The sequence below is a fragment of the Babylonia areolata genome, chromosome 13, assembly GCF_041734735.1.
Source record: "Babylonia areolata isolate BAREFJ2019XMU chromosome 13, ASM4173473v1, whole genome shotgun sequence".
Classification (NCBI taxonomy): Eukaryota; Metazoa; Mollusca; class Gastropoda; order Neogastropoda; family Buccinidae; genus Babylonia; species Babylonia areolata.
In genome coordinates, this window is record NC_134888.1 from 773,004 (window position 1) to 798,512 (window position 25,509).

Here is a 25,509-nt window from a genome sequence, read left to right on the forward strand (position 1 = left end):
CACCACCTACTAAGCCCCCCACCTACTAACGACATTCGACTGTGTGGTCCCAGTCTCTCCATTTAAGCCCACAGCACACTCAAATCTGGATAGGAGCCGGCCACGGGCCGAAAAAAAACCTCCACCTCCACTGGGATTCGAATCCGCGTCCTCCCAGCCGTCAGTCCGCGACGCTAACCACTTCGCCACGGCAGCTGTTCTTTTTTTTTTTTTTTTTATCTAGAACTTTGTAAGGTTTAATGAAGCTCTTCAGTGGAAACATAACATTCGGCCATGAGGAACAATAGCGTTGACGTCATGTCACCCCTCACCGTTCACAGGGAGAGAGACAGACAGACAGACAGACAGAGACAGACAGACAGACAGAGAAACACAGACAGACAGACAGACAGACCGAGAGAACTCAGGAACTCAGGAAATGTAACTGAACACAAAGAGCACCAGCCTGCACACTGACATGAGAACACGTGTATCTACACACACACAGCAGGCAGGAAAAACTAATGACACGTAAACCTGATTCACCCAAACTGGCAGAAAAAACATCGTTTGTTCCATGACAGTTTTGGAATTCAACATATAACCGTTGCCTCCAGATCTTCACGGCAGTTTTTGTCAGCAGGTTATGCTTACTGAAAACACACACACACACACACACACACACACACGCACGCACACACACACACTTATACACACGTGTACACGCGCGAGCACACACACACACACACACATACACACACACACACACAAACACACACACAGACGCACGCACACACACACACACACATACACACTTATACACAAACACACACGCACGCGCGCGCGCGCACACACACACACATACACACGTGTACACGCGCACACACACACATACACACACACACATACATACACACAAACATACATACATACACACATACACACGCACGCACGCGCGCGCGCACACGCACACACACACACACACATATACACACACAGACGCACGCACGCACATACACACACACACACTTACACACAAATACACACACACACACACACACACGCGCACACACACACACACATACACTCACACGCACGCACACACACACACATACACACGCGCGCGCACGCACACACACATACACACGCGCGCGCGCGCATACACACACACACACACACACACTCAGACACACACACACACACACACACACACACATACATGGCATACAGGCACTAGCATGGTGTTAGTAAAATGCACAGGGAAAAAAAAGAACAAAATGAAAGAAACAAACACACACAACACACACCGCACTACACACCAGAATGGGGGATAGAGGGTGAGGAAGGTTCTCAGTCAACCATAGAGAGAGAGATAGATAAATACAGAGAGAGAGAGAGAGAGTAACAATGAAACGAAAACAAAAACAACATTTTTTTTTATCCATCAGCAACAAAGCAAGTACACCATGACAGAAAGTACAAAAACAACAAACAGGCAATTACAGCATGTAGATATTGTTTCGCCATAATATTGGAATGAAGATGAAAAGGCGCAGACCGCTGTCACCGAGAACCAACTGTGACACCTGTCTCAGGCATTAAGACAGACTGCTGTACAGCCAGTGACATCCAGAACGGGGACACAAACAACGGGGGAGAAACAACTACAAAACAAAGAGCAACTAATGAGGCAAACAACTGGGGGAGTGGGGGGGGGGGGGGGTTAATGAACGTGCAGATCATCTTGCAAAGCTTGGAGCTAAAAACGCTTTAAATGCAATTGAACCTTCCTCATCGTTTATCATCATGTGAAATGTGTAATATCGTTGAAAGAAATTTCCTTTCTGTCTTTAGAAAGTAACACTTATGCCTTATTAAATGCTGAAAGAACTGGCAGGGCTGTTAAGAGCAAGGCATTTAGGTTATTACTGTCTGTCACACGTACACAAACGCTGACCCCCCCCCCCCCCCCCCACACACACACACACACACACAACACAATACAATACAACCCAACACAACACGACACGACACGACACGACACAATGCAATACAACACAACACAAAACGACACAATTCAATACAATACAATACAATACAACACAATACGACACGACACGATACGACACGACACAACACGACACCATACAATACAATACAATACAATACGACACGAAACAACACAACACAACACAACACAATACAATACAATACAACACAACACAACACAACACAACACAACACAACACACCACAACACAACACGACACAATACAATACAATACAATACGACACGAAACAACACAACACAATACAATACAATACATCACGACACAACACGACACAATACAGTACAATACAATACAATACATTACGACACAACACGATTCAAAACAATACAACACAACACACCACAATACAAAACAACACAACACAATACAACACAACACAGTACAATACAACACAACACAGTACAATACAACACAATACAGTACACAATACATCAGTCCACCTGTTTCAACTACAACGCCATGACGACTGGCTGTGGTCGCTGTGTCAGCAGTACCATTAGTCAAAGATCATTATCATTTTGCCACTGGCAGTTTTCCTGTACCTGTCATCTATCTAAAAATTCAAATGCGTGTGTGTGTGTGTGTGTGTGTGTGTGTGTGTGTGTGTGTGTGTGTGTAATAAAGTGTGTGCGTATTATAAAGTGTGTGTGTTTGTGTGTGTGTGTGTGTGTGCGAGCGTGTGTGCAATAAAGTGTATGTGTGTGTGTGTGTGTGTGTGTGTGTGTGTGTGTGTGTTTGTGACTCATAAAGATGAAGAGCATTATAAAGTGCAGATGTGTCGGTTATAAAGTATGCGCGAAATACATCCGTTTGCGCGTTTGCGTGAATTGCACATTTGTTGAGTGAATGCCTATTCATGCACCGAGATCACAGATCACAGCAAAGGTTTTTTGATATCATAGCTAACCGGCATTAGCATTCGCTCCGAAAATGTCAAAAACTGACTGTCATCGCCGCCTTCAGCCGCATTAGTTATTAGAAAGCAAATAATACCAACAGGAACAGACATCTTGGCTGCATGCCAACGTGGATAACAAAGAAACAACGAGAGAGGCAAGGTCTTCAAAACTAGTGTGCTGCCTGCACTTCATACAGCAAAGGAATCTTTATGAAGTCCCACTGCGAAAACGCATATTCCGGTATGAAGACACATTGATATGACCTTGACCTTTGACCTCTACATTTTCACTGCATTGATGTTCTGGCCAAAACAAATCATTTAATGGTGTTCCATGCTGAATTAACAGTTGGAGACAGAGAAGAAAAAAGGTATGCCATGCTTTCACATGTTTCCCTGTGTCACGGCTCGTAGCATTCATTTGTGCGTGTGTTCGTGTGTTCGTCTCCCTTTCCCCCCTCCTCTCTCTCCCTTCCCCTCCTCTCCTTTTCCCTCTACCTTTCTCCCTCCTCTCTCCCCCTTTTGCTCTATCGTTCTCTTGTGTGCTCAGTTCTGTTCCGAACTGAAGCACGTGAATCTGTTGTGATGTGTGTCTGACATGTCCTTAGTCCTTCTCGCTCTGAACTCTTGAGGTGAGTTCAAAGTTAACATCGTTTTGAAGGAAGGGTTTTGCTTTGCCTTTGGTGCCGAGCTTTGGAAGGAGAAGGGTCGCCGTTCCAGCAAGTGAGCTGTTGGGTGCCCTCTTGGCCAGTCGTGGGGTTCGGTTCTGGTGTGACCCCCTTCTGCCTCTGTGTGGATCTGTGTTTCGTGTTCTCTCCTGGGCCAGTGGTGAGCCTGATTCCTGCCTGGTGACAGGTGAGGGGGGAGTTGTATAGTTAGTTTGTCCTCGTGGTGTTAGTGTCGTAACTTGTGACATTTGGTTGTATTTTGGGGATTGTTTTAACGGAAATCTTTTAAACCCAGTATTCTTTTATTTCTAGATATTTATGTTGGGATAATTGATAAGGTTGTGTTTAGAATTGTTTTGCTATGTATTCAGCTCGAGTTGTTTCCGATTTATTTCCTTTGTGAACTGTGTCCAACTGCAGCCTAAGATTTCCAAAACATTTGTGTGGTGTTTGAAATGTGATTGGGAGATTGCAATGTTGGCTCATTGAGTTTTGTTTTGGTAGTTGAAACCACAAGGATAGATACCGACATTTTGTCATTTAGGGTAAATGTCTCTTTCGGATTGCACGCGAGTTTAACTCTTTAATTACTGGATAAATCATAAATATTTCAGTACTTTTGGCGTTCGTAGCATTGTGTGGAATTGACTGTATGATGATAAGATAACCAATTATTTCCTTAGTGCATTCCGTATCATTCCAGGAAGGGGGGGGGGGGTACTCTCTCAAATGTTAGAGCATAATCTACAGAAATATGGGAGTTGTTACAGATTTGTTCCCTTGACTTTTCCTGTGGGTTCCCCCTGTCTGCTACCCCGACGGAACTCCAGGGTTCGCCTTTACAGTCATTCCCCTTCAGCCCTGTCCTTTCCAAATCCCCTCACTTCCACTCCTTCCCCCAACCTCATATTTCCAACGTCCTCACCCACAGTCCCACCTCCCGCTTCCACCCCCTCCGTTTCTGCGGGCGTACGACTGAAGCCAGTTCAGTGATGCTGTCCTTCAACAGACGAACGTGATTGTGGTTCAAGTGGACTGACATTTTGTTTTTCTTTTGCGTAGGTCCGTGCTGCTGTTATTGGGACTGACTGTACCTTAATCGCGCTGCTATGATGTAACTAAAGTGTTGCTGTAGTTAAGTGTTTCAATTTGTGTGTCTGGACTAGGGTAGTCAAAAATGTACAACAGTAAAGAATTGAGCTGATTTATCTATGTTTCTGTGTTTTGTGTTGTCGGGGTGTTAGTTAGTCTGGGAAGGTGCGGGGGGTTCATGGGCAACCCCTTATGGGTTGTGACACCCTGTAAGCCTAGTTGTGTCCTTGACCTTTAACCTCTCATCACATTGTTTCTTTTCACGGTATTTGTTTTCACCATGATCAATCATTGTAACAAGTTTGCTGGAGATAATAGTTATGGAAGACCTTCTCTCTCTTGCACTAAAACGATTTCCAATCAATATCACAATGCCTGCCTGTGACCTTGACCTTAGATATATACACACACTCTCTCTCGCTCTCTCTCTCTCTCTCTCTCTATCACACACACACACACACACACACACACACACACACACACACACACCCCGTGCCATGACAACAGACCCACTGTGTTCACACAAGCGTGTCCAGAAACAGCACGCCGTCACAGCCGACGAGGGACAACGAAACCCGACGCACGCAGAGAATCACTCAGAACAGTTACGTGAAACTGGGGCGTACTGACTGTTGACATCAGTGGAGAGCTCCATGTGATTGAACTTGTGTCGAGGATTCAGTGAAATCAAGTTGCAGGTTAGTCAACTTCATTTGTGTGTGTGTGTGTGTGTGTGTGTGTGTGTGTGTGTGTTTACGCGAGCACTCGAGCGCTTGAGAAAGACAGGGGGAAAAATGTCATGCTTTCAAATTTTCCCTGTTTGCCAAGTTGTGACCTTGAGAGAAAGAGAGAGAGAGAGAGTGTGTGTGTATGTGTGTGTGTGTGTGTGTGTGTGTGTGCGCGCGCGCGCGCGCTCCCGCGTGTTTGCCAGTGTGTGTGTGTGCGCCCGCGTGTGTGTCAGTGCGTGTGTGCGTGTCGGTGTGCGCCCGCGTGTGTGTTAGTGTGTGTGTGTGTGACTGTCTCTGTGACTGTGTGTGTGTGTGTGTGTGTGTGTGTGTGTAAAGTACGCGACGTTTCGGCTGACTTACTCCCTATTCATTCCACGTGAATCGATCTTTCAGATCTTGAATACGTTTTGTTCAGCGCTTTGACACACGATATGGTAGCTGCCTTCTCCACCTGAACACGAACTACACAAACAACTGGAAGTGTGGTGAGCAGAAAACATAAGCAGGTATACAACACAGTGGCTGAAATTCGTGGTCAGACATGTTCCTGTTCCTCACCAACGCACATAAAGCTAACTGCATGGGAGGCAGTTTTGTACATCAAAACCCATCTCATTTGCAAACATGAGAGTATTTATTGAGCGTCTATATGCAGCTATCAGTTGGATCCAACTGTGGTGGGTTAACGACCCCGTGTTTGTAAACTGAATGGTTCAGAGTTTTGGTTAGTGACCGCCGAATATGATAATGGAGTCTCCTGTCGGACCGACGGACGAGTAGACAGGCAGGCTTATCTGTCGGTGTGTGTCCTCATATGGGAGAAGAGGCCGATTCTGGATGCACAGCACTTCCCACAGGTGTTGCAAGGGAAAACGTCTCTAGAAGTTGAGCCCTGCTTCATTCGCTCACGCTTCTCCTTAATGGCCAGCGTTCTCTTGTTTTCAAACGTCTTTATGCCACTAGAGCACAGCATCCTTCAGAGAGAGCGGTCAAGGGTATCAGTTTCCCAGGAAGCGATTTCTATGTCACAGGCTTTGAGGTTTGTCTTCAAGGTGTCCGAATATGGGCGCTATATAAGTAGCAATCATAGTTTCTTTCAGGCTTCAAATTAACAAACATTGAGGCCGGGAGAACAAATGATTAACAAATTCCCGGCCTCATTGTTTATTAATAATTTCAAGTCGAAAAACCACTGAGGCAACTATGCGTGTGTTCTGAATAATTTTTGTCCGTGTGTTCTGTGTAGCTTAATCGGGATTAAAGAGGCTATGCCAGTCTTGAATAAAAGTTAATTTGTGTTTGCACATTTCGTCTCTCATTGCTGCTGTGTGCACATGTCAAATGATCGGTATAAGGACAAGCCCAGCGGTTTTTTTGTTTTTTTGTGTGTTTTTTTTTAAAGGAAGTGTCTGGATTTGTTCCAATGTACCTCTTATTTACCTGTGTGCTAGCTGAATCAGCAGCAAAAGCAGCACTGACGTGAAGTTGTGTACCTTGTGAATGGAGCTAGTTACCACCAGTCTTGACTATCTGTTAATTTCTTTCAGTTTTCAGATTATCAAGGTGGTGTCAGTGTTTTGGGATGACGAATGTGTAATGCTGTACGCTTTACCACAGCTGTCAGGCTGAGGGCAGCGTGACCCAATGCGCTAGTCTGGCCCAGTGATCTAAAAATAGATCAGTGTGTCAGTCCTGGCTTGACGCGGACAGCTCGATGTGGTGCAGCGTATATATATTGATTTGTTCTAGAACGATGTGACGTCTCTTCGAGCAACTGAACTGAACTGAACTGAACTGGACTGATCTGAACTCTTCTCTTCTCTTCCCAAACCAACCGGGCGTGTATTTTGGACTCGTCCTGTGTATTTTGGACTCGTCCTGCGTATTTTGGACTCGTTCTGTGTGTATGTGTGTGTTTTTGTGTGTGTGTGTGTTTGTTTTTTTTCTCCGTTACGCTGACTTACCACGCTATCAGCTCGGTGTGTGACGGGGGCAACAGTCGAGTGATTAAAGTGTTGGACAGTCAATCTGTGAGTCCCGGGTTCCATTCTCTGTCACGGCGAACTGGTGGGTGCATGATATATATATAGATCTATATATATATATATATATATTTATTTTTTTTTTCCGATCTCCCAGGTTAACAGATGTGCAGACCTACTGCTAGTGCTTGATGTAGCGAATTTGTCATCCATAAGTATAGCGGTCAAAAATGATTTGGAATCAGATATCATTCTTAAATCTGATCGCGACTTTTTCCAAGATAGCGGTGACTGGAAGTTGAATGTAGTATGTGTAACGATTATCTTGTTAGTAAAACAGGAACCGCGCATCGCTCGACTGATCAACTTCCCGAGTGTTTGAATTATAGAGTTATTCCCCTCTACATTTCTTGGTGACGTCTTCCGGGTCAACAACGTCGGATTCAAATAAGGGTGACGGGCGAGTGGTTAAAGCGTTGGGCTTTCAATCTGATGGGCCCGGGCTCGCATCTCGGTAACGGCGCCTGGTGGGTAAAGGGTGGAGAATTTTCCGATCTCCCTGGTCAACATATGTGCAGACCTGCTTGTGCCTCTATGAGTCCTGAAAGCACGGAACTCTTCTGCCCTTTTCTCCCTGTCACGTGCTGAATCCGCGCAGATCAACACTCACGAGCACACGACAACGACAGAGGTGAAGGCCACACAGGAGCCCTGAAGTAGGACCTGGGAACGACCTTCCCGTTCCGTTATCTTCCGATCAAGGCTTCGGGCTGTGGTGACAGAAGGACAGACGCCAACATGAAAAAACAAGTGTCCGACATCGTTATCTCACAATCAATCGTTTTGCGGTGCGGAGCTGGGTTTTGTGTGTGTGTGTGTGTGTGTACGTCGAGCAACATAATGGAATAAGAACACAATCTATATATTGATTTCTGAAACAACATGTATCAGATGTATCAGCATATTCCCACTCATTAGCCATATTCGAAGACATAATGCATCCATTGCATGGTCATGATAAACATTGTTACCGCACATACATGCATGCACATAAATACACATACATATACATTTACACGCTTGCATGCTTTTACTTTCAAATAACTATATCTGCACTTCGGGTATAATAGTATTATCATCGAGCTTGGTTTTTTTTGTTTTGTTTTTTGTTTTTTTGTTAATGTAAACTATATCGTCAGTTGATCACCCAACATGTCAATATTTTTTTTAGAGATCATAATTCATTATTTTGTGTCTTGTGTCTTGGTTAGCTAACCCTGACCAAGCCCGTTAACTCTCTGCTTATTAGTCCAGCTGAGTGACCTCCCTTCCTCTCAGCTAGTTAGTCCAGCTTAGTGACCTCCCTTCCTCCCTGCTTGTTGGCCCAGATGATTTAACCCCCTTCCTCTCCGCTTGTTAGTCCAGCTGAGTGACCTCCCTTCCTCTGTGCTTGAGTGACCTCCCTTCCAATGTGCTTGTTGGTCCAGAAGAGTTGAGCCCTTTCCTGTCCAGCTGAGTGACCTCCCTTCCTGTTTGCATGTTGGTTCAGTTCAGTTCCCAGTTCAGGTTCAACTAGTCAGATACAGAGCCGTATTCTAAATCTAAGTTGTGATCTGTGCATTTGTCTATTCCTATTGCATTGTACCAGACTGATGATTACATTTGGCCTTTTATTTCATTTATTTTCCCCCCATTTGTATTGTCCCCCCTTTTGTTTCTTCTTTTTAAATTATCTTCCCTCTTCCTCTGTGGCCGTCTTCCTGTTATTGTCATGTTTCCTTGTTTCTCTATGACTCAAAAGAGTTAATGGGAATAAACAAACTCTGAAACTCTGAAAGTTGAGTGACCTCCCTTCTTCTTTTGCTTGTTGGTCCAGCTGCCAGGTGACCCAGAGTGACCACCCAGTGACCAGAGCGACGCCATGGACGGGGGAGGGGGGAGGAGGAGGAGGGACGTGGACGGGGGGTGGGCGTGGGTGGTGCTGCTGGCCTCCTTCATGAACCTCTTGCTGGCCTCCGGCATCTGCTTCGTGTCCGGAATCTTCCAGAAACTCTTCCTGGAGCAGTTCCGCCAGAGCGTCGCCTTCACCGCTTGGGTCACCGCCCTCTTCTCGTCACTCATGCAGCTGGCGGGTAGGTTGGGGGCGTGGTGTGTGTGTGTGTGTGGGAGGGCGGGGGGGGGGGGGGGGGGGGGGCGGGGAGGGGGGTCTGGAGATGGAAAGGGAGAGAGAGGGGTGTGGTGGGTGAGGGGGATGGAGAGAGAGAGAGAGATTGGGGGGTAATATACAGGCCATTGCCCTCTTCTCGTCTTGTCCTTCATGGGGCTAGGGGTATGCTTGGGAGGGGGGAGTGCATGGGGGTGGGGGTCAGAGGGTCGGGGAAGGGAGAGAGAGTTAGGGGGTGGAGGGGGAGGGGGGTGGAGAGCGAGAGAGTGAGGGGAAGGGGAGAGGAGATGGGAAAGGAGGGGGGAAGGGGCGGACAGGGATGGATAGACTGAGAGATATCATAATGGCCGTTGTTGTTTTTTTCATGATGGGGTATGTAGATGAGTGATCATTAACTGTATTTCTCAGCCTGTTTGATGACCGGTGTTATTATGAGAGTACATCCTTGTCAAGTAGTCCCAAACCTCAACGGACCCTCATGTCAACATCTCCATCACACCCGTCATTCATCATCATCCAGATAAAATGTAGAAAACAAAAAAGGCTCAAATTATGGCACACAAATGAATACGTTGTAATCACATAGAATTATCAATATTTGTGTAACTTAATGGTCTGATTTCACAGACCTTGCAAGCGTCATTGCATTTCACTTAACTTGCATAAATAGCCACAGCAGGTGATGACTGGTCACTTTCCATCTGGCTAGAGCCTGCTCTCTCTCTCTCTCTCTCTCTTGCTGTGTTGCAAGCATTGTGTGTTGTTGCAGGTGGCCAGCGTCTCGCAACGTATCACTATAAGTACTCCATTTAGAATCTGTTGATGATTTGTAAACTGTATTCTTCAACACAGTACTTGTGTTCATATGAGTATGATGGTATTGCCTTAGTTTGGTTTACTTTGTTCAGTTATTGCTTTGACATGTAGTCACAGCTTGGCTATGACTGATCAAATCACCATGTCATCATATGCTTGTAGCAGTATTGCATTTCATTCTTTTCAACGTCACAGTCAGTGACGATAGTTTGTTCAAGAATGTTCTAGTGAATGACATGTTCTTTCTCACTTGCTGTCACTGATGAAGGTTTGGTTACTTATCCTGCTTCGGTGGAGGACATTTAAATGTTGAGCACAAGCTTAGCTATGTTGATATTTGGCTTTGATGCAACAGATCACTTGCGTAGGTTCATTCACCACTTTATGGTTAAACCATGACAGTTCTCCCCATCTTTGTGTTGTGCACTGACTTGCTACTCGGTCTCTCAGCTTGCCAGTGTTCAACATCAAAGCCACTGATTCTATCTTTCTACATACTGATATCAGTTGTACTGCTAGTGTGCTTAGTCAGGACTCAGTATTTTGTTGTGGTGATTACAAGATAGTGTTGGATTAATATCAGTTATTGGTTAAAACCATCTGATATGTATCACAGTTTGTTAATTGTAATTTAGCAATTATGCTGTCTCCTATACGGCTTACTCCAGTATAGTGCTACATAATAACTGATTCATTTGAGTCACTTTGACAAGTATGAGCTTTACTTAAATCTATACTGTCAGTGTACTTTCACTAAATCAGCTTAGCTTTAACCACTTTATCTACCCTATTCAAATGTATTAGAAATGTCATATGATGTCAGTGTTTGGTCTTCACACATTTGCATTATCTTATGTTGTTGCTTATCCCAAACCGATTGGTAGTCTTTCCATGTAATATGTATACATGTGTTTTACCATTCACTTGCATTCCTGACATGTATTTAACGACATTTGTTTGTTGTGTCTTATTCAGTGCATTATCTTCTCATCTTCTTTATTCTCCTCCTTCTTCTTCTTTACTTTTTTAACTATTGCAAATAAAACAGTAGAAAAACCCTTTTGTGGCTGGCCTGCTATCTGCCCCTGGCCTGTGCGTGGAACTTTTCTATCCTTTAATACAGTAAATCATTATTAATTCTTTTGTACCGCTCCCTTTGATATAATAAACCACTCGGTACCATGGCTATTTATATAATCCGAAAGAAAAAGACCCCCCCGCCCCCCCGCACCACCACCACCACCACCTGCACCCTCCCCACCCCCCAAAAAACCCCCAAAACCCCGGATACCATGACGTCATCATTGTTGTGACGTGTGCAGGTCCCTTGTCGGGCATGCTGACGTCAGCGACAAACTGCCGGGTGGCGGTGATGACAGGGGGCGCTCTGCTAGCAGGGGGGCTGGCGGCCAGTTGTTTTGCTACATCCCTCCACTTCCTGTTTGTCAGCTTTGGCCTGATAGCTGGTGCGTGTGTGTGTGTGTTAGTGCGTGTGTGTGTAGCGGGAGGGGGAGTGGGGGGTGAGTGAGTGAGTGAGTGTGTGTGTGTGTGTGTGTGTGTGTGTGTGCATTTGTTTGTGTGTCTGTGTGTATGTGTGTGTCTGTGTGTGTGCATGTGTGTCTGTCTCTGTGCGTATGTGTGTTTGTGTATATGCATGTTCCCGTGCGTGCGTGTGAGTGTGTGGGTATGTACGCGTGAGTGTATGTATATGTGAGCGTGTGTGTGTGTGTGCGTGCATGTGTGTGTAATGTGTGTGTGTGTGTGTGTGTGTGTGCGCGCGTGTATGTGTGTGTGTGTATGTGTGTGCGCGTGTATGTGATGTGTGTGTGTGTGTGTGTGCGTGCATGCGTGTTGACACACAGGAACGGGCCTGGGCCTGATGTACACCCCCTCCATCGTCATCATCAACTTCTTCTTCGATCGTCGCCGTACAGTGATGATGGGACTGGCTCTGTCTGCCGCAGGTCAGTAAGGCCTTTGTTACACTGTTAGGCCCAACACTTCTTTTGTATGACAGATTGACGTCAGTGTACAGTTGGGCCAACAGCAAAGTGAGAGCTGTACTATCAATGGTTTCTCCATTGCAATGGGAAATAATTAACTGCTTCGTCTTTTGTAAAGCACCATGACTCTCAAACTGGGAGGCAAAATTGCACTGGCTCTTTGTGCTGCAGCCTTGGAGGGTAGTTGGCCTTTGGGAACCATCCCTGCTCTGACTGTCTAAAAACGCTCTGGGCCGAGAGAGTGGGGATGTACCTTGGGCAAGACACTCTCCACTATAATTAAATTCTAGCCCAGATAGTCGGGACAGCAGTCACCTCCTCAGCTGTTCTGATAGTCATAGTCAAACACGACTGACCACGGCGACACTGTGCGATTCACCCGCGGTCGTATATTGGTGGACAAAACCTATCGCCACGCAACTGAAGCCACGCAGCCGCCATGTTGTTTAGCCCTATCACCGCGCAACTGAAGCCACGCAGCCGCCATTTTGTTTAGCCCTACCGTCGCGCAACTGAAGCCACGCAGCCGCCATGTTGTTTAGCCCTCTCGTCGCGCAACTGAAGCCACGCAGCCGCCATGTTGTTTAGCCCTCTCGTCGCGCAACTGAAGCCACGCAGCCGCCATGTTGTTTAGCCCTCTCGTCGCGCAACTGAAGCCACGCAGCCGCCATATTCTTTAGCCCTATCTTCGCGCAACTGAAGCCACGCAGCCGCCATGTTCTTTAGCCTGGAGGTCGCGCGCTGACAGTGCAGTAAATGTGTGTGTGTGTGTGTGTGTGTGTGTGTGTCAACTTATGTACGTCCGTGGCGATTCACCAGTGACTGCTCTTGTCACGGGCCTGTCCCGTCCTGTCTTTTACTTCCATTGTAACTGCACTGAATGTTGCTGTGCTGTGTTTGGACCGTACAGTAGAAAGTGGGAATTTGTGCTGTGTTGTCCTGTACTGTATTGTATTGTATTGTATTCTATTCTATTCTATTCTATTCTATTCTATTGTCTTGATGGGCGCAATAGTCGAGTGGTTAAAAACGTTGGCCTTTCAATCTGAGTGTTCCGGGTTCGAATCTCGGTAACGGCGCCTAGTGGGAAAAAGGTGGAGATTTTTCCGATTTCCTAGGTCAACATATGTGCAGACCTGCTAGTGCCTGTACCCCCTTCATATGTATACACACGCAGAAGATCAGATACGCACGTTAAGTATCCTGTAATCCATGTCAGCGTTCTGTGGGTCATGGAAACAAGAACATACCCACACCCCCGAAAACGGAGTAGGGCTGCCTTCATGGCAGTGTAAATAAACAAAACGGTCATACACGTAAAACGGTACATGTCTGTCTGAATATGCCTGTTTGCGTGCCTGATATCTGGTTGAATGAGATAGGAAACGAATGATGAGCGTCCAGTAGCAGACGTCAGTCAGCTCTACCCAGGTAGGCAGCCTGTTGTGCAAATGACCCTGTGTTTGTAAAGCGCTTAGAGCTTGGTCTCCGACCGAGGATAGGCGCTATACAGTATCCATATCATTCATTCATCATTGTAATAATGTACCATACTGTACTATACTGTACTATGCAGTGCTGTGTTGTATTTTGCTGTGTTGTGCTGGCCTGAAACTTTATAAAATTTCGGCAATGAATGCAAAGTCAGCATGGACGCCTGCACTGAACGCACGCTGTCTGCCACGCCTTGTGCAGGTATCGGCATCGCCTGCATGCCCCTGCTGTCCAGCTTCCTCATCGACCAGTTCAGCTGGCGGGAAACCATGATGATCCTGGCCGCCGTGTCCGCTCACGTCTGTGTGTTCGGCGCCGTCATGTTCCCCATGCACGAGCCCCCCTCCTCCTGCCCCCTCCTCCGCCTCTGCCGTCCCCGCCCCCGTCCCCCGCCACAGTCTGGGGATCTGGATCCCGATCCCAGCGCTGACGGGAACTTCGCCGCAGGGGATCCCAAGTCTGTGTGCAGTGAGGGGGAAGGGGTTCCAGCCTCGCCCTGTTCTTCACTGGCACACAGCGGTGCTGTTGTGAAGTCGGGTGGTGAGGGTGTTGAACGCGGCGATTCCGGTCATCAGTTAGCAGACGGAGGGGACACAGCGCGGGACGCAGCAGCGCTTCAGAAAGAAGAGTGTGTGGATGGTGAGCTGAAGGATAACGGTGACGTCCCACCAGAAACAACACTACTGCTGGGGAATACTAGCAACAACGTTCACAGCAACGAACAGCGTGGTGATGACGCAAACATGACGACCCTACCACAGCGTATACGTCACTTCCTTCAGCAGGCTCCGGACCACCAGTTCGGATCAGGGAAATCCCTGGACCGGGTGTCTCAGCCCTGGCTGAAGGGCCATCACACGTCCCCCCACGCCCCCCACACGTCCCCCCACTCCCCTCAGCAGCTGAGTCAGAGCGCTCACCACCTGGACAGGCCCCTCCCCCACCACCACCACCCCCCGCCCCCCTCCCAGCTGGCCCGGAGCTGGGTGACGGTGAGGGTCCAGGGGCCCTCTCCAACCACCATCACCGCTCCTCCAGGCAGCAGTCAGGTCGACCTCCGGGCCCTCGCATTCTTCCCCAGCCTCCATAGTCTGCAAGGGTTCGCGGGGGTCGTGACCCCTGCCCCTGACCTTGACCTGCTGACCTCGCCTGGTCCTGACGTCCAGAGGAGTGGGAAGGGAGGTGGTGAGGGAGGTGTGGGGTTCAGGAAGATCTTCAAGAACTTGTCCTTCCTGTTCCTATGTGTCAACCTGTTCCTGTCCAACATGGCCATCAGCATCTTCAACATCCACCTGCCCGCCTTCTCACAACAGGTGGGTGGTGGGGGGCACGGATTGAAACAAAGGGGGCAGGGGGGGGGGGTGCGGGGGGGTCTGTGGAGATGGGGAAAAGAACGAGAGGGAGGTGGGGGGTAGGAGGAAGGTGTTGTGTTATTTAACAGAGAGAGAGGGAGAGAGAGAGGGGAAAGGAGAGAGAAAGGGAGGGAAGGAGACAGAGAGAGAGAGAGAGGGGCAGGGATTAAGAGAGAAAGAGATTGAGGGAAGGGGAGAGGGAAGGAAAGAGAGTGAGAGACGGGGATGGAGAGGCAGAGAGAGGGGAGGGGAGGGGAGGAAGGGAGAGAGAGATTCTCCATTTGTGTATTGGTCAGTGGCCATCACACAAAAAAATCTCTCTCTCTCTCCTCTCTCTCTCCTCTCTCTCTCCTCACACACACACACACACACACACACACACACACACACACGTGCGAGCGAGCGAGCGTGCGCGCGCACTCACAAACACCCTCTCTCTGTCACACAAACACAGCTACAGAGTAAGTCTTACAGTTAAGTCTTCCAAATTCAGCCCGTACTTCCGGATCATTAACGGTTTATTTCGTTGACGCTCGATCCCAATCCAAAAATTGTGTGTATACATGCGAGCGTGCGTGTATGCGTGCATGTGTGTGTGTGCGTGTATGCGTGCGCGTGCATACGTGAGTATTCATATGTGTGCGTGACTGTTCGTGTGTGTGTGTGTGTGTGCTCGCGTGCGTGCATATGTGTATGTGTTTGTGTGTCCACGTGTGTTTGCATGCGTGCGTGATGCGTGCGTGCGTACTTACATGCATATGCGTGCACATGCATGCGTGCGTGAGTGTGCGTTATTGTTAATGCTTTTGAATGTGGGCATTGTCAAAACAAAATGTGTGAATTGTCAAGGGAATCATGCAGCTTCTTTTCCTGGCTGCCCCGAGTATAAAATCAGAGTACTTGCCGGTAAAATAAAGTCATCCAGTCATATGCCGTATGTTGAAGCCATCGCTCTAGCCCGGGCACAGTCAGTGAACCAAGACGTAGACAGCCGGTCTCTAGCGGGCGAGGAAACAATTAAACCTACCACTAATAATCCAAAGTCATATGCATTAGCACTAAGAAATGGCATCACTAAATCTCCAGTCAGGGATATCCCACCAACTGTAATTACCATGAACGTGCATGGAAAATTACTCCATGGATCCAAACACCCGTTGGAGACAGACAACACAGACAAGGACAGGGTTACTGTGGAAAATAGAACAGACAACACACAAGAAAATAACAAATCTGGCAAATCATCTAGCTGTTCAGAACAGTCAACACCATAACGGAAATAGATCAACTCACAGCAGTCTGCATCTGATCAAACATCAAGCTGTTCAGAACAATCAACACCATCCTGCAAAACCCCTGTCAATACACATCAACCAACATTTGTGAAGACCAACCCCAATCAGACAAAAGAATCAATCTCACCAGTGTCTGCAATTTCCGATCCTTCTGATTTTGTACTTGGAAGTATAATCACGTTTTTGGAAAACCTTACTTCTCAGTTTGTCAGCATTATGAAAAAACATAACGGACGTCATGACGTCCTCAATCTCTGAACTGAAATCAATATTGTCAAATTGCCGTGTGAATTCCAAATGAATGTATGCAAGGTAAATGTGTCTTCATCTTTTCTTCTCCTGAAGTACATTAGACAGATACTCTTTATTCTATGTATCTATTCACTTATGCAGACAGCAGGATGTAATGATGATGGGTGTGGCGCAGGCCTATTTCGCTTTTTGCAATGGAACTGTAGAAGTAAATGTAATTTTGACTATCTGATCCATTTTCTGCAAGATCACAACTTTCATATAATTGCCCTCCAGTCCCTCAATTGTTACAAAAGCAATCTCCCTAAGTTAGAGGGTTACTTCTACCCTCCAGTTATTGATGAAACAGGGCGCAAAGGAAAGGTTCAAGTTGCAACCTATATTTCAGATTCAATCATATATAAAGCTAGAAAACCACCATGTCATAGTATAGACAAACGTTTGCATTCTTCAACTATAGAGCTTTCTGTTTTAGATAAAACATTAATTGTAGTTAACTGTTACCCCTGATGGAGTTTCAAGAGGTGAAGCTGACTGGTTAATGGATTTAGATTCATCCCTTAGCTGGATAATTCTAGGGGATTTTAATGCGCACCATGCCTTGTGGTCGGAAAAAAAATTGCGAATTCACAAACAACAATGAATATCTAGCGAACACTATAGTTAATTCTAACTTAACTATATTAAATGATGGTTCAATAACAAGAATCGCTGATCGGGCAGATCAAAAAAATTCTGCAATAGACATCTCTTTGGTGTCGACTGATATAAATCCATACTGTGAATGGCAAGTTCTCAAAACACCACTGGGGAGTGACCACCTTCCAGTTTAAATGGTATTATCTGTAAAACACGAGATCATAATTAAAGATTGGGTTGAAGTATAATGAAAAGAAAGCAAACTGGGATCTGTTTGATAATATGCTGGTTTATTACTCTGCTGATTTAAATTTCAGCACTGATGTTACATCACAAGAAGATTTAGAAATTTGTTATTGGTCTCCAAGGAATGTTATTGCCATCCTATGAGCAAAAGAGAAGGAAACAGTTTGAAGATATGAACTGCCCCTGTGAAATGGATAAGAATGATAGCAGTGCATCTTACATTGATGCAGACCTAACGCTGAGGGATCTATACCGTGCTCTCAATGCTGTTAAGTCAGGGAAAATTGCGACAGGCTCAGATCCAGTATCATACAGCATGATCAGACATTTTCCAAATATCTTTTTAAAAAGAGTATTAGATTTTTTTCAGATTTGCTGGAATTCTGGTATCCTTCCAACTGATTGGAAGAAAGCAACCACAGTACCTATTCACAAAAAAGGAAAACCTAAATCTAACCCTTCCAGTTACCGACCTGTTTCGTTAACACCCCATCTTGGGAAGGTTTTCGAGAGCATTTTGAAAGCTAGATTAGAACACTTTCTGGAAAAGAAAGGAATTTTACCTACTTTCCAGAAGAGGTAGGGGTGTTACTGATCATGTTGTCCATCTAACTTCTCATGTTAAGAAGGCACTCGCAAAGCGTGACTCCACGGTCGCAACTTTCTTTGACATTCATAGAGCCTATGACTGTGTGTGGCACTATACATTGATTCATGAAGCAAATACAGTAGGGTTGGAAGGTCTTTTTCTCAGATTTCTTCAGTCATTCTTATCCCAGAGGACATTCCAGGTGAGATTAGGGGGTATATTATCCAGACCAAGGTCTGTCAATATGGGTGTTCCCCAGGGAAGTGTGATTTCTCCCACTCTGTTTTCACTAATGCTTTATGATATGAAAAATATCAACACAAGTGGTGCCACATTAGTAGCTCACGCAGATGACATAGGTCTCTGGAAGAATGTAAACTGTAATGTTGCAAAAAATACATCAAAACGAAATAAAATTATTAAGCATTTTCAAGATGCCATCGACAACATTGTGGAATATATGAAAGAAAGTAGTTTTCTCCTGTCTGCTGAAAAGACTGTTTTCGTCATATTTACTAAAAAGTTGATTGAATTTGAAGGCAGGGATGCTATTAAAATAAAGGTAAATGACACTATTATATATCCGAATAAACAGGTGAAATTTCTCGGTGTTATCATCCATTGTAAACTTTTTTGGACTAAACATATAAATTACCTTATTGAGAAGGCGAGGAAGAAAATAACTTTATTACGTGTGCTTTCTGGAATCCTTGTTATAAATTGTGGCAATAATCTGATCAATGCTGCAATGGGACTAGTCCGCTCAATTATATCTTATGGTCAGGAAGTCAATTTCACTGCTTCAAACTCTGATCTTCATGAACTGACAAGTATTGATTCCTTAGCTTTTAAGATTGCACTTGGGTTACCGCGATGGGCTTCAATCGACAAAACATACAAAGAAGCTGGTGTTTTACCATTACCTGAACACAGGAAATTAAGTGCTTGTAACTACATGGTAAGGGCTAGAGCTGTTCCAAATTCGGGTGTCTCAGAACTTGATGAAGAAACATACATCTGTAGAGAAATTCGTAACAAAGCTGTATACACGTCCTTGTTCGATTTTACTAAGTCAGTCTTTGAGAGTTGCAGTCTGTCTCTTTCCCAGATTGCGAAAATTCCGCATTGTTTTCATCCGCCTTGGCTGACTGAGCAAGCAAATATTATTTTTACATATTGACAATTAAAAAAAAAAGAGTGACAGTCCACTCATTATTGCCTCTCGGGCCAAAGAACTAATCAATACACATTTCAAATATTACCTCCGTGTTTTCACAGATGGATCAATCAGTAGTAACTCTGAAGTTGGAGCCGCTTTTGTAATCCCCGAACTTAACATTAAAAAGAGATTCCACTTAGCTAAAGGTTGTTCAATTTTTACTGCTGAATTGTTTGCAATTCTGATGGCTTTCACCTTTTTTTTTTTTAGTGATATGCCTCTTGTACCTGCAAAAATTCTTATACTATCTGATTCAAAATCAGCATTGATGGCTTTAAATAATCAATCTTCATCTGAACGAGCAGATATTATGTACGAAATTTTGTATTTAATCCACCAGTTAATTATGCGAGGACCCGACATTTCACTCTTGTGGGTTCCTGGACATTCTAATCTTCGTGGCAACGAAATAGCCGATTTTTGTGCCAAGGAAGCGGCATCGAACAATTCAGTTTCAATCAATTACAATATTCCTGTTTCTGTTTCTGAAGCCTGTACTATTCTTTCAACATATATCTGGAGTTTCAGACAGAAACAGTCCTTAGAAAACTCAAATCAGAAGCTCTGGTGGGATCTCTCTCTTCCAGTTAGGAAAGGCACTAACCCCCCCCCCCCCCCCCAATCCCTCCTCCCACCAGGATCAATTTCCACAAGAAACTTGACACAGGCTAAGAACTAATGTATGGTTATGCAGATTTTTGAATCCGTCACCACTATGTATTTGTGGTAAGACCCTTGACGTCCCACATTTTTTGCTCGAATGTCCAGATACACATTTGCATTTCAAACCCCTTCATGATATGATTACATCCTTTAATCTTCCATTCGCCATGTCCAGCGTTTTTCACCCTAGCAAAGAAAATGGTTAGTCTCTGACAAAAACCGCAGTTGACCTAATCAAAAGCCATCCAATTGGTCGTTTTTTTTCTAATTTGTTTCATCCTTTTATATATTATATGCTGCAGAGTTTCCCCTCTGTTTTATTTAATCCAAAGTAGTTTTTCATTTTGGGTGATAGCGTCAGATTTACTTGTAGAGTAAAGTTCCCATTATTCTAATTAGTGGAACTGTTCGACTCTAGCATGTAATATATCGTCTTGATTACATTACGAAGCCTTAATTTAATGAGAAAGAGTGAGAGACAGTGTGAGTGTGAGTGTGTGTGTGTGAGTGAGTGGGTAGGAGAATGAGGTGGGGGGATTTAAATGGGCGTTTGTGTGCATGCATGCATGTATGTAGGGAGAGGATGGGGGATACACGTATGTGAGTATGTGTGTGCGTTAGAATATTTTTTGAGATGATGACATTAATGAAACTTGGTAAATTGATTTCTTAAATATGTTCTTTTTAAATTCATATCTTATTTTTTCCCTCAAATTAGAATTTCTTTGTGTTGCTCAGTTAATATTTATTCAAATGGTTGCGAAAATGTCAGTACAACAAACAGTTAATCTGACAATAAATAGTTTCAGTCAGTCAGTCAGTGCGCGCGCGCGCGCGCGCGCGTGTGTGTGTGTGTGTGTGTGTGTGTGTGTGTGTGTGTGTGTGTGTGTGCACAGCGTGGCATGGACAACGAGGACATCGCTTTCTTGCTGTTCATACACGGGTTGGCGCTCTTCGGAGGCCGCGTGCTGATGGGCGTGCTGGGTCAGGATGACCGCGTGGACAAGCTGCTGGTCTACTTCTGCGTCCACCTCATCGCCTCCTTTGTCCAGGTGATGGCCGGGTCTGGCAAGTCTCACCCATAGCAGTAGCAGCAGGAGCAGTAGTAGTAGCAGCAGCAGTAACAGTAGCGGTAGCAATAGCAACAGCAGCAGCAGTAGTAGTAGTAGTAGCAATAGCAACAGCAGCAGCAGCAGTAGTAGTAGTAGTGGCAATAGCAGCAGCAGCAAAAGTAGCGTTAGCAACAGCAGCTGCATCATAAGTAGTAGTAGTAGTAGCAGCAGCAGCAGCAGCAGTAGCATTAGCAACAGCAGTTGCAGCATAAGTAGTAGTAGTAGTAACAATAGCAGCAGCAGTAGTAGCGGACGCAACAGTAGCGTTAGCAACAGCAGCAGCAGGACCTGTAGTTGTAGTAGTAGTAGTAGCAGCAGCAGCAATAGCAATATTAGCAGCAGTAGTAACAGCAGCAGCAGCAACAGTAACCATAGCAACAGCAGCAGTAGTAGTATCAATAATCAGTAGTAGCAGCAGTAGCAGTAGCAACAGCACAATAGTAGTAGTAGTAGTCGTAGTAGTAAGAAGAGGAGTAGCAGCAGTAGTAGTAGCAGTAGTAGCAGTAGCAGCAGCAGCAGTAGTAGCAGTAGTAGTAATAGCAACAGCAGCAGTAGTAGTATCAGTATCAGTAGTAGCAGCAGTAGCAGCAGCACAATAGTAGTAAGAAGAGAAGGAGTAGCAGCAGCAGCAACAACAGTAACCATAGCAACAGCAGCAATAGTAGTATCAGTAGTAGCAGCAGTAGCAACAGCACAGTAGTAGTAGTCGTAGTCGTAGTAAGAAGAGGAGGAGGAGAAGCAACAGCAGCAGCAGTAATAATGGTAGTAGCAGCAACAGCAGCAGCACAATAGTAGTAGTAGCAGCAGCAGCAGTAATAGTAGTAGCAGCAGCAGCAGCAACAGTAGCCATAGCAGCAGCAGCAGCAGCAGTAATATCAGTAGCAGGAGCAGCAGTAGTAGTAGTAGCAGCAGCAACAGTAGCGGTAGCAATAGCAACAGCAGCAGCCCTAGTAGCAGTAGCAGCAGTAGCAACAGCAACAGCAGCAGCAGCAGTAGTAGTAGTAGTATCAATATCAGCAGCAGCAGCATAGATAGTATAGTAGTAGCAGTAGTTAACTGGTCGTCTACTTCTCATCTTTCTTCAAAACTAATCCGAAATCCCACCACGAAAAGCCGGAGGTACTCTAGTTCCCAGTGAAAGCATGAACACACCCACCTGACTGCCTCCCCCCTCTCTGTCCTTCCAATCCAGATCTCCCTGCCGTGGACGGAGACTGTACCCGAGGTAACGGCCTTGTCGGCCCTGATAGGAATCTACTACGCCAGCGGATACTCCTTGCTGACCTCACTGACCATCTCCATCCTCGACCTCCGCCTCCTGGCCATGGCCTTTGGAGTGGAGATGATTGTGGCTGGGACTGGATTCCTCGTGGGATCGCCCCTAGGGGGTGAGGGCATCGTTCTCCTTCTTCTTCTTCGTCTTGTCGTTGCTATTATCGACACGGTTGTTGCGATGAGACCTTTCTTCTACGCCCCCCTCACCCCCCCCCCCTCCAAATATCCCCTCCACCCTCCTCCCCTTTTATTTTTGACTCACTGTTGTAATCAAATTGAATCTATGTTTTGACCTAGTGTTCGTTCTCTCTCTCTCTCTCTCTCTCTCTCTCTCTCTCTGTGTGTGTGTGTGTGTCTGTGTCTGTGTCTGTGTGCGTCTGTGCGTCCATGGTAAACCGGTTTAACATTGTCTGTGTCTGTGTCTGTGTGTCCATGGTAAACTGGTTTAACATTGCCATTTTCTCTGGAAATACTTTGTCTGTCAATACCGAAATTAGCCTAAACATAGTATGAAAAAGAATCTTCACAGTCATACCACTGACAGGTTGTAAGTCTCCCGAATTAAGCCGTATTTCCGATTCATTAACGTTTTATTTCGTTGAGATGTGTTCCGAAATCCGAAAATTCTAAAAACCGCTTACCACTGAGTTTGGCCGACAAGAAGGAAGGTTGTGTTCGAAGACGACATAACCTCGTGTTTCTTGTTCACAATCAAAAGGAAAAGGAACACAAATTCTGGACAGAACACTTACAGTGATACTAACTACACCATCGACTGTTTACTGCTCATAAGTATTCTAAAGTGGACACAAAATTAACTGGAATGAACATAAAAGAAAAGAATTGAATCGATCCTATCTTTCAGCCCGTTGAAGACTGGTTTGTGCAGATCTAGAGATCTACCATGTGTCGCGATGTTCTTGAAGGCGATGGCAACGTCTCCTTTACCGCCGAAATAAAAGAATAATCGAGAAATAATAAAACACAAAAAAAACATGATTTAAACGGCGTTATTCCGTCCACTGCAATCACATCTATTTATCACATGAAGAAGAAAACGTAATCATTGTTTTAAGTTTCAAATTCAGTCAAATGACGTCCGATGTGCCGCAGGCTTAGGGATTAGTCTAGCGCTTCAAGGACACCTTGAAGACAAACCTCAAAGCCTGTGACATAGACATCGCTGCCTGGGAAACTGATGCCCTTGACCCCTGTCGCTGGAGGATGCTGTGCTCTAGTGGCATAAAGACGTTTGAAAACAAGAGAACGCTGGCCATTAAGGAGAAGCGTGAGCGAAGGAAGCAGGGCTCAACTTCTGGAGACGTTTTCCCTTGCAACACCTGTGGGAAGTGCTGTGCATCCAGAATCGGTCTCTTCTCCCATATGAGGACACACACCGACAGATAAGCCTGCCTGCCTACTCATCCGTCGGACCGACGGGAGACTCCATCATCATCATCGGAACTGAACATGCGTCGTTCGATCCCGCTCGCATTCCTTTTTTTTAAATTCCAGATTTATATTATATATCATATTTAATACAGAGCACTTTTCAACGATTTTTAAAATCCTTTTTTTTCTCATGATTCCTTTACTGGATAAAGTGTGAAGCACAAGTGAGTCTTGAAAGCTTTGCCTCTTGTTTATTTCTTTACATGGTATGGTTTTGTGGTTTGATGTGTGTGAGTGGTAAACGAAATATTTTCAGCTACCGTGCGGTCAGATGGGTAAAAATCAGGCTGTATAAAGGAAATGAATGAAGATCTCTTATCAGCACATCATTATCCAGGCATTATCATGAGTGACTGCTGTTGAAAGGCAGGTACTGGTTTTGTACAGTCTCCCCCTGCATCAGGGGGTGGTGGTGGCGTCATACGGACACACACACGCACGAACGCACGCACGCACGCACGCACGCACGCACGCACGCACACACACACACACACACACACACACACGCACGCACGCACACACACACATACGCACACACACACGCACACATACACACACACTCACGCACATACACATTCACACACACACATACTTTTGTTGCCGTGGGTTCTTTTACGTGCGTTATATTCATGTGATGATTGACTCGTTGTCCTGTTGACACAGGGTGGATCGTGGACGAGACAGGGGACTATAACTACAGCATGTACTTTGGAGGTCAGTTCTTTTTCTCTCCCTCCCCCCCCCCCCCCCCCCCGCCGCATCCTCCCTCCCCCCCCCCCCCCGGCACCCACCCTCTCTCTCCTCTTAAGAAGATTCGAGAATAATTCATTTCACCTAAATATTACAGACAACCTGCATTGGTTAAATTGAACTTACTAATGTCATCAACATCCCCTGAAACTGTCCGAAAAATTTCTCTATTTTTATATAAAGCTTTCAGATACAGAGAAATTGTAACTTCGTGACAGCATTTTACTGTTCATGTCACAACTTGTGACGACAGTTAGAGCGTGTGGCACGTCTTCGTTTTTTCTCCACCCTTTCCTTTCACTTTCCCTCCTTCTCCCAGCCTTCAGTTCGGGTAGAAGTCTCGCATTGCACACGAACCACGTGCATGCATGTTACTCAGTCCCTCCTTCTCCCAGCCTTCAGTTCGGGTAGAAGTCTCGCATTGCACACGAACCACGTGCATGCATGTTACTCAGCTCACCTGAGCGAATATGAAATGTTGTTGGGCAGCAACAATATTCAAGGCTTTTGCAGCCCGACTGCCGTAGTGTACGGGTCGTTCCTGTTGTTGGTGGGGTAGCTACCCCGACGTCTGGGCACCAGTTGAAGTGAGGGCCGCCTGTCCTCCGTTGGAGCCACTTCGGTGTTTCTTTGTGTGTCTTCGTCGCCGTGTCTTCGTGGTGGTCGTTGGTGTACGCTACCTGTGGCAGCTCTCGTTGTGTCCTATGTCCTGGGTCTTCGCCCCTTCCTGCCCCGTGACTTTCCGGGCCTTTTGGCTTGCTGCCTGGTCC

General features: G+C 45.7%; 1 protein-coding gene across 6 annotated transcripts in view; it reads left to right on the plus strand.

Annotated features, from left to right (window-relative positions):
- The first annotated feature begins 3,621 nt into the window (after window positions 1-3,621).
- LOC143288955 (monocarboxylate transporter 14-like) overlaps window positions 3,622-25,509 on the plus strand; it is a 48,424-nt gene continuing 26,536 nt past the window's right edge. For 2 of the 6 annotated variants that reach the window (XM_076597649.1, XM_076597644.1), the window contains exons 1-8: window positions 7,175-7,503; window positions 9,295-9,550; window positions 11,721-11,864; window positions 12,261-12,362; window positions 14,097-15,208; window positions 21,047-21,202; window positions 22,455-22,650; window positions 24,653-24,703. In XM_076597649.1, the coding sequence (XP_076453764.1) occupies window positions 9,340-9,550; window positions 11,721-11,864; window positions 12,261-12,362; window positions 14,097-15,208; window positions 21,047-21,202; window positions 22,455-22,650; window positions 24,653-24,703 (1,972 nt within the window). In that variant the 5' untranslated portion in view covers window positions 7,175-7,503; window positions 9,295-9,339. Of the gene's footprint in view, window positions 3,804-5,235; window positions 5,407-6,028; window positions 6,476-7,171; window positions 7,504-7,832; window positions 8,267-9,294; window positions 9,551-11,720; window positions 11,865-12,260; window positions 12,363-14,096; window positions 15,209-21,046; window positions 21,203-22,454; window positions 22,651-24,652; window positions 24,704-25,509 lie in introns of those variants that run through there. The other 4 variants (XM_076597645.1, XM_076597646.1, XM_076597647.1 and 1 more) reach the window with 4 other exon arrangements.